The following is a 10,393-nucleotide window of genomic DNA, read 5'->3' on the forward strand; positions in this document are numbered from 1 at the left end:
TCTTCCCTCTTAGAATAAATGGTGTATGAACATTCTAAAGTAAACAATGGAAGTTCATTGAATGAGTCCAAATTATTAATACTTTGGTATCATTTCTTTAGTTGCAGCCCTAGTTTTGTTTGGGAAATATGATCCCCAAAATGTCCTTCCATCAATGGAAAATCATAGGATCAAATATAATTAAAGAATATTGATGAGAAAAGATTTATTTAATTTTCTTTTTTTGCAAAAAATGTTTCTCAAGACCCAACATTCAGTTATTGCAGCTTGGATTTTTTTAAAAAAGTGTTTATCATTTACCAATTATCTGAATTGGATAAAGTATCTTCTGTAAAATTATAGAAAAACATAGATGATCGCACTCATATATACAGTATGTTATTCTACTTACGCTTTCTCAGATCTGAGTCAATTTTTCTATTATTTTTAACTGAATTTATGTACTGTGTTTCCCCCAAAATAAGACCCTGTCTTATATTTTTTTGAACCCTGAAATAAGCTCTTGGCCTTAATGCCATGTGCTCAAAACCCCGATTGGGCTTATTATCAGGGGATGTCTTATTTTGGGGGAAACAGGGCATATATATACATATGTACCAGTGGTGGGTTTCAAAAATTTTTACTACCGGTTCTGTGGGTGTGGCTTTGTGGGCGTGGCAGAGGAAGGATACTGTAAAACCTCCATTCCCTTCCCAATCCAGGGGAAGGTTACTGCAAAATCCCCATTTCCTCCCGATCAGCTAGGACTTGAGAGGCAGAGAATAGATGGGGGCGGGGCCAGTCACCGGTTCTCCGAACTACTCAAAATTTCCGCTACCGGTTCTCCAGAACTGGTCAGAACCTGTTGAAACCCACCTCTGGTATGTATGTATGTAGGTATGTATGTATGGGGTGAAATTCAAACTTTTTCCCTACCGGTTCTGTGGGCGTAGCTTGATGGGCATGGCGAGGGAAGGATATTGCAAAATCTCCATTCCCACCCCACTCTGGGGCCAGCCAGAGATGGTATTTTCTGGTTCTCCAAACTACTCAAAATTTCCGCTACCAGTTCTCCAGAACCTGTTAGAGCCTTCTGGATTTCACCCCTGGTATGTATGTATGTATGTGTATATATTTTGGATATATATATATACATCCAAAAGAGTATATACATACATACACATACACTTTAGGGTAGACCATATTTATTTATTTATTTATTTATTTATTTATTTATTTATTTATTTAATTTTATTTTATTTTATTTTATTTCTATATCCTGGAAATGTATAAATAATTTGAAATCAATCAATCAAATCAGTGCTGCATTCACATTACTTACAGTGTTACAGCTGGGTGGTCAGTATTAGCCTTTTGTGGCAGCCACAAATTTAATTCCTTGTTATCACGTTCCTTTTTTTTCCAAGGGCATGTTGAAATAATTTGTTTTCTCCTCCTACTCTGTTTTAAACAGGTGGACAATATTTATCTATTTCTCAACCCAAAGGGAAGGCAGGTCGATTTGCCCGCTTGGTTCTCCCACTTGGCCATTTAGCTCGCTCCGAAGATCTGTGCTTATCCTTTCAGCATAAAGTGTCTGGATTACACTCCGGTTTGCTTCAAGTCTTCCTAAGGAAGACCGGTATTCATGGGCCAGCAATTTGGGGAAGGAACAGAGGTCATGGTTGGAGTCAGACGCATATAACGTTGAAAGGACCTGGCATCAAAAGTGTGAGTATAGTTCTGGGATCTAAGGGAAAAAATAAACAGAGAGAGAGAGGGGGAGAGAACAATATTATTTATATTTAGTATATTCAATAGTTACATTTCCTTCTAATCTCTATATGTGTTACAATTTTTTCAATGAATGTCTTGATTGTTTAATGTTAATTATCAAAATAGTATCTGCACTGAATAGAATAGAATAGAATTCTTTATTGCCCAAGTGTGATTGGACACACAAGGAATTTGTCTTGGTGCATACGCTCTCGGTGTACATAAAAGAAAATATACATTTGTCAAGAATCATAAGGTACAACACTTAATGATAGTCATAGGGCAGGGGTCGGCAACCTTAAACCTTCAAAGAGCCACAAAGGTCCTAACAGGAACCCCCCTTTCAATTCCTGAGCCGACCGGAAGTTGGGGTCCCCCACTATAGAGTCTATAGAGTCTCCTCCTAGTGTGGTGCCCTTTTTCCTCTACTTGTCCTAACCAAAAGCCCTATCAATTGTGGAGCCGACCAGAAAACTCACCCCTGGCCACCCCTGGCCAGAGAGTCTTCTCCTGGGACGTCATGCTTTCCTCCCCTTAACTGGAAGCTCCTCTCCAAATTGTGGCACCAACCATTGACAGGGAGTCACAGCAGAGGGATAAAAGAGCCACATGTGGCTACAGAGCTGCGGGTAGCATGGTTATTTGTGGTATGATAGAAGGAAGGTTAATGTGGATTTTAAAAATCATTATGTTAGATGTGCCCTATTGAGAAAATTGAATAGATAAAAAATCAGGTTGTACCTGAAAACACTTCTGTGGCTCTCAGCATAAGAAGCATTTGATAGACAAGAAATAATAAATAAACAAATATAAATGGCTAACTTATAGTGAAAAATTAGAAACTTGTCAAGGAGAATACAAAATAAAATCAAAAGAGCAATTGGTGACAGAGAGACAGTTGCCAATGGTTTTCTTATTTACAGTTGATAGAAATATTTAAAGTAGACAAAAAGGAGTTAATTCTTTTGAATATTGTAAGACAGAGTTTGAAATGGAATTGTGTACAAAGGATGGACTTGGAATTTTAAAATGTATACACTTCAATTGAAATTTGAAACAGAGCAAATGAAAGAATGATGAAAAGAATTACTGTATACAGGGAGTTAAACTTTTGATAGTAATTTATATATATGGAACAATGGGATAAATAAGTGGTTGAAAGAATTTTATTTATTTATTTATTAAATTTTTATACCGCCCCCTCTCCCGAAGGACTCGGGGCGGTGAACAGCCAAAATTAAAAACACACAATACAAACATTAAAATACTATAAAACAAAATTAAATTTATCATTTGGCTTCCCCAATTTAAAAACCCCTTACCCATAAAATTCCCCAATTAAAAAATGTTTAACGCAGCCCGGCTTGCTGAAATAAAAAAGTCTTCAGGGCCCAGCGGAAGGTACGGAGGTCCAGGATCAGTCGTATCCCTGGGGGTAGCTCGTTCCAGAGGGCGGGTGCCCCCACAGAGAAGACTCTTCCCCGGGGGGGTCGCCAGCCGACATCGCCTGACCGACGGCATCCTGAGGAGGCCCTCTCTGTGGGAGCGTATTGGCCGGTGGGAGGTTATCGGTGGCAGAAGGTGGTCTCGTAAATAAATAACCGGGCCCTAAGCCATGGAGCGCTTTGAAAATGAGAACTAATACCTTGAAGCGCACTCGGAAGACCACTGGAAGCCAATGCAGCTCATGCAGGAGAGGTGTCACGGGGGAGCACCATGTCGCTCCCATAAGTACCCGCGCGGCCGCATTCTGCACCAGTTGGAGCCTCCGAGTGCTCCTCAAGGGGAGCCCCATGTAGAGAGCGTTGCAGTAGTCTGGGCAGGAAGTGATGAGGGCATGAGTGACCGTGCATAAGGAGTCCCGATCCAGAAAGCGGCGCAACTGACGTATCAGGTGAACCTGATAGAAAGCCCCCCTGGCCACGGCCGTCATATGCTCTTCTAAAGACAGCTGGGCATCCAGGAGGACACCCAAGTTATGCGCCCTCTCTGTGTGGGCCAATGTCTCGCCCCCAATAGTCAGCGATGGCACCAGCTGACTATATCGGGACGCCGGCAGCCACAGCCACTCAGTCTTGGAGGGGTTGAGTCAGAGCCTGTTCCTCCCCATCCAGACCTGCACGGCCTCCAGGCACCGGGACATCACTTCAAGGGCATCGTTGGGGTGGTCGTTGAGGTGATTGAAGTTTACATTAAGTTATAATCTTAAAGAGAATTTTTACAAAATTATGTACTGCTGGTATATGATAGTGGAAAAATTGTCTAGAAGTATAGAAATGTATGAAAGCATTTCAAATACATGTTGGAAATATGAACAGCAGAGACATTTTATTGTATTTGGTGGACATGTAAAAAAACCTACAATATTGTGGATTCAAGTATATAAACTGATTTAGAATATTTTAAAGATTAATATACAATTGAGACCAAACGTCTTTCTTTTGGGACCAATGGACCAACATTTAGAAAAATTAAGGGAACCTTGAATATGAAAACTACAGCAAAACTAGTGCACACATGCATATGGAAAGATTTGGTGGGTTGTTTTCTAAAATTGTCCTTTAACTCTTTTTCAAGTAAAATCCCATGTTGATCTCCATGAATAAATTATTGCAAAATTATTTTCAGTGAATCACTGAAAATCACTGAAAATTATTTCACTGAATCACTGAAAATTATTTCAGTGAATCACTGAAAATTATTTCAGTGAATCACTGAAAATTATTTTATTAACCAAAATAATTGCACACAACTTGTAGTTGTTATTCAATAATGATATCGACCTATAGTTTCTCGTTAAAGGCAAATTTTGTCCCTCTTTGGATGTTAATGCTCTATTGGCCTCTTTCCAATTCTCTGGCATCTTTCCTCTCTGTAAGATTAATCATGCTTTGTAAAGGTTGTAAAAGTTCATCCTCCAATAATTTATAATAAGAACCTGATCATTCATCTGGTCCAGACACCTTTCCTAGTTTAATCTTTTTATAAAGAAGATTTAGAAACCTCCCTTATTGTTATAAATCCATCATAATCTGTGATTAATTTAGAGCTAAACCTAAATAAATGTATATCATAAGTAAATGCAAATGTATTTGGCTGCTATATTCCATATTTCTCTAAACATCCTAGATCATATAACAAACTAAAGGAACAAAAATCTATAAACTGAAAGTTGCCAAGTTCACACATTACTTATCCAAAATTCAGTGTGGCTTAGTATAATATGTGAGCATAATTGTTGTGTTTCATAAATCATGGTTCATAGCTAAAGCCTTTGTTACTTATTAAGTAAGCAACCGTTTAACATGATACATGAAGCCAATCAATCTCATATGTCTTTATTTTATTATTTTTTTTCATTTTTCCTTTCTCAGGTTATTTTTAAAGGCGAAAAAGGAAAAGGAAGAACTGGGGAAATTGGTTTGGATGATATAAGTTTGAGAAAAGGCCAATGTTCTCAGGACCATTAGTGGTACAGATGGGTGAAGAGAACAGACTTTCGTTGTCCATGCCTATCATTTGAGACATGTGGATGATTTATAACTTCTCCTTTGTCTTTGTGAAATCACAGTGGATCTCCATATAAATAATTCAGATTTTCTGTATTAGCAAAGAAAGCTTAAACAGAAGAAGCCATTAACATTGGTTAACATTGCCTGTGCTTTAGGAGGTTCTGAATGGAGGATATATACATGTCCTTTATGAAGAAAAGACTGCCTAAACGTCCTCAAAAAGAGTCAACATCTGAATCCATGTCTTCTTTGTGTTTTCCATTGGATGATTATGGTTCATTTTGTGTCACGAGCTGAAGTTACACCCATTATTATTGTACTGCATCAATTTTTAAAGTAGAGTGTTTTGTGTGTCTCTGTGTGTATAAATAACATTTATCCCGTTATCTTATTGCAAAAGGCAGTTAAAGAGTAGCACTGCAATCCTTAATATAGGTAGTGCTGTGTTCTGTATAAATATGTATTATTATTATTAATGTATTTATATATGTTGTATATTTGCAAACTCTAGTTGTAAGATGAAATAGCATTTGCGCACGTTACAGTTAAACCAGCAAAACAGACTGGTAGTCCAATAGCCAGTTCTTTTTAAAATATATAAGACCCAGCAATGTTCCTTGCCTTTCTAAACTCAAACAGTAGAATATTTTACATGATTGCAAAAATGAATATAATGTAAGTATTACCAGATTCAGGAGAATTAGACTTCAGCAATCCTGTTCTGAAAAGAAAAGCATTCATGACTGGTATCAGCAGCTCAACTTGGCCTTAATGGATTTTAATTTTTTTAATATATTCAAGGAAAGTTTCTCAGATAGCAATTTTTCCTCTCTTATTCATATTCTCGTAAGAAACAAAATAGGTTTTTGTGGTTCATAAGCAAAGAAACGCAGAATGACTGGTCATGTATTAACCAGAATTATATAGGTAGTCCTCAATTTAACAACAGTACATTTAATGACCGTTCAAAGTTACAACAACATTGAAAGAAGTGACTCGTGGTCATTTTTCATACTTACAAGCGTTGCAGCAACCCTGATCAAAATTTGGATACTTGGCCACTGACTCATATTTATGACAGTTGCAGTGTCACCTCTTCCGACCTCCTAACAAGCAAAGTCAATGTGGAAGCCAGGTTCACTTAACAACTTAATAACTGGAGTGATTCACTTAACAATTGTGTCAAGAAAAGACCTAAATTGGGGCAAAATTCACTTAACAAAAGTTTCACTTAGCAACAGAAACTTTGGGCTCAATTGTGGTCGTAAATCGAGGACTACCTGTACATTATTGCATAAATTCTATCTACTGTGTCCTCTTTTCAGACGGTGTTGTCTTTATTTCTGGGCAGATGATTTAATCCACATCATAAGGAAGAAAAATTGTTTCCTGAACATAACAGGAGGGTTGCAAAATGGCTCAGTTTCAGATTGATCAAAAATCCGTCTTGCACAGTATAGCATAGAGAAAAACACACAACAAAAATGCAGTCAAATGAGGTAGAAAAGCCAAAGAGCTTTCGATGCCTTAGAATTTGGATCTTTTAATTCTTATTTGCAAAAATGGAAAGTTTAAAAAGTCTCCCCTTGCATCCAGATGGCAATCACATTGCTGGCATGTTAATCTCCCCAAGAAGCTATCCAGGTGGTGGGGACTGCCATGGAAAATCCTCTTTTTCGTTGCCTCAAAATGAGTAGATCTTCAGCTGTTCCCAGTGTGGCTTGATAGAAACAAAAGAGGTGGCCAACCTATCCCATTTTATAAGTCCAAAATAATTTAGCTCTATTTCTCAACTTACTCCATATCTGAAGTTGCTTCTTACTAACATGTGATTTCTTCCTGTATTTCTCACAATACACCAGAGGTCAACAATATGGTGCCCCTAAAAGCTGTTCAACCACCCCTCTCACCCAATTAATTATATATATTTATTTCTAAAATATATTCAAGGATCAAAGTCTAATTAGTTCACAGGGACATTCTTGGATAAGATTGCAGGATATCTAAGAGTTAAAGTCATTAAAATTTTACACTTATTAAAAGTTCGCAACATCCAGACTAAACCATTTATAGATATGATAATTTTTGACAGAAAAAGAGTTTATTAAGGCATAGTACTTTGAAAAGAAGCACTATAAAAGTAAATCAATGGTCTTTAATACATTCCATTACAGTCGTTGGAACAGCTGAGCAGTTTTTTCCCCCAGTTGTAATTGCAATTTGCCTGTTTAGTCAAGCCAATGTTTTTAGCAGAAATATCTTAGACCAGGGGGGTCAAACTCACGGCCCACAGTGCATCATGCGCTGGCCACACCCACCCCAGTTTAGCGAAGGGGGAAAATGTGGCAATACATCATGTGATGACAACTTGTCGTCGCAAGTTTGACACCCCTGTCTTAGACCTACTCAAGCTATTGGCAAGATTTTTCTTCTTCTAATTGTATGGCTTTCTAAAATACGGCATGTAGAATGTCAATATGGCAAGTTACATTTCTCTGATCAAAAGGATGCTATTTTAAATAAGAAAAAACTGATATCCTAAATGTATTTTTTCAGTTGGACAAATAATGAATTTTTGTTTTAAAACTTTTAAAAAAGTAAAATTGTTACGTTTCAATATTGTCATAGTACAAGACCATCAAGCGTAAATCTCTAAAAATGATAAATGAACCCCTCTACAGATATAACTATGATTTCCTTTGGAGTTAGAGTTGTAATAGTAATATAGTTACTATATTACACTACTTGTAATCAATTTTAATTTATGAGGGCATGGTAGCCTAGAGGTGGAGCTCTTGCTTCACAATCAGAAGGCTGTGAGTTCGATCTTAGGTAGCGGTAGATATTTCTCTCTGTATGTCATGCCCCTATCGGAGTCTGAATCTGCGGAGGAAGATGAGCTGGAACAAAAACTGATAGCGAGTGAGAGGGCAGCTCCATTGGCCTTGGAGGAAACTGGGGAAGGGCAGAGTCAGTCCAGGCAAGGCTGTTCGGAATTAGCAAGGCCTGCAGGGAGGAGGGATAGACAGAGACGAGGAGCAAGAACCACTCCCTCCTGATGCAAGGGCAAGGAGAGTGCAGAGAAGGCAGGATCAGTGCAGGCAGAGAAGAGAGTGCCCCACCTAGCTTCACCAGGAACACCTTAAGGGGAGGGGCATTTATCGGGAACAAACACCGAGTTCCTGAAGTGTTGTGTGCCAACTTTTGAACTTGCCAAGAGTCCTTGCATTCCTTATTGGCGTTCTGGACTAATTATCTGGATCTTCTGCTCCCTGAACTCCTTACTTGGCTCTTGGTTTGCCAAAATACATTTGGGATTTATTGTTGTGTAGCCTTGGTGCAGACAGCGCTAGGCTGGATTAATTGCAGCCACAGGCTGTTTGAGGTTTGTGTGGGTGTTGTTCTCACTCTGCTTTAGGACTTGTCCGTAATGTGGGAGCATTTGGGGAGATTTGGAGCAGTAAAGGAGCTGCCAGCTGTTTGTGTTATCTCTGTGCCGTGCCCTGGGTCATCACACTCTGGGTGCAACAAATAATTGTCTGCTGTGAACTCCACGTAGGTGTCAGGAAAGGCATCTGGCCAGTAAATGCTTGAGCTCTGTTTAGTCACCCATACTCCACCCGATGCAAGAGATTAAAGGGTCATTAAAAGAAAAAATCAATTTAAATTTATCAAATGAAACAATAACAAAAGCTACATGTTTATAAACTGAAACTGATTTTTAAAGTCCTTTTCATATGTACAGCTCTATAAAAGCTTCAGAGACCACAGATTTATTGTTACACACTACAATGCAGAGAAGATAGACATGCAAATCTGAATCAAACTAGTGCTCCTCAGTGTCAGTGGATTTGCATATCTGATAATCAACTATGACTCTGGGAAAGTAAGAATTTTGTCCTCTTTCACAGAGTTGAAAGCGTTGAATATGTTACAAAAACTTAACATTTTTGACGTAATAACAATTGTAATGGAGTAAACGAAGCGTTTTGTAGAATAAATAGATTTGGAATGCAAGCTACAGGAGAACAGCCCTGCCCAAAATCCTCTTTAAGTGAATTGGTTTTATCAAGAGCAATGGAGAAAGAAATCTTCACTTGATATCTGGATATAGAATGAGGAAGTGCTTCATATTTGGCCAAATACTTCTATATTATTCCTGAATTATGCTGGCAGTATTAAATAATACTCTCTTTAAATTATGCCTTGATCATGCTATATGAAAACTATATGCATGTTTATATTTTCTAAAGCTAAGAATAGAATAGAATAGAATAGAATAGAATAGAATAGAATAGAATAGAATAGAATAGAATAGAATAGAATAGAATTCTTTATTGGCCAAGTGTGATTGGACACACAAGGAATTTGTCTTGGTGCATATGCTGTCAGTGTACATAAAAGAAAAGATACATTCGTCAAGAATCATAAGGTACAACACTTAATGATAGTCATAGGGAACAAATAAGCAATCAAATCATTAGGAAACAGTCAATATAAATCGTAAGAATATAAGCAACAAGGTTACAGACATACAGTCATAAGTGGAAGGAGATGGGTGATAGGAACGATGAGAAGATTAATAGTAGTGCAGACTTAGAAATTATTTAATTAAATAAGAATGTATACTTTTTTGATATAATCCTTGATTTTCCAATGAATCTACTCAATCTTAATTCCACTTAATGGGCTTCTATTGGAGTGAATAAGATATAAGATCAGCTAGGAATGTCATGTTTGTGTTGTAATATGTAGGCAATTCAAAATGAAGGTGTTATGATTCAGCCCTTATACACCTCATCTATATCAGGCTCCTCTTTCAATAGGCAGACTGTTAACTATTTTCTAGATGGAAACAATTCCCCAATAAAGATATGGGTTGCTGCTTCTAATAGCAATGAATTGAAAGAGATTGGCTTCTGAAAAAGTAAAATGTAACTCACAGAGGCATGAATTGCTTCCATATTTGGTTGTCCTGCTTATAGAATCATAGCAAAATAGGAACTCGTAAATCTTGAGTGAATCACATGAGCACCATATGCGAAGATAACTAATGGACTTAGTGTTTGGAGAAATGCCCTTCCCTTTGAATGATCAAACCAATGTGAAGAGCAGATGCTAAAGTC

The 10,393-nt window shown here is 37.7% G+C and overlaps 1 protein-coding gene across 4 annotated transcripts in view; it reads left to right on the top strand.

The window, feature by feature from the left end:
• NPNT (nephronectin) overlaps nt 1-6,591 on the top strand; it is a 68,960-nt gene extending 62,369 nt beyond the window's left edge. For all 4 annotated transcript variants that reach the window (XM_034442229.3, XM_060686925.2, XM_034442228.3 and 1 more), the window contains 2 exons: nt 1,454-1,710; nt 5,130-6,591. In XM_034442229.3, coding sequence (XP_034298120.1) covers nt 1,454-1,710; nt 5,130-5,225 — 353 coding nt within the window. In that variant the 3' untranslated portion in view covers nt 5,226-6,591. The remainder of the gene's footprint in view (nt 1-1,453; nt 1,711-5,129) is intronic.
• Nucleotides 6,592-10,393: the final 3,802 nt, after the last annotated feature.

The sequence above is a fragment of the Pantherophis guttatus genome, chromosome 8 (genome assembly GCF_059756535.1).
Source record: "Pantherophis guttatus breed Tessera chromosome 8, ASM5975653v1, whole genome shotgun sequence".
Lineage (NCBI taxonomy): Eukaryota > Metazoa > Chordata > Lepidosauria > Squamata > Colubridae > Pantherophis > Pantherophis guttatus.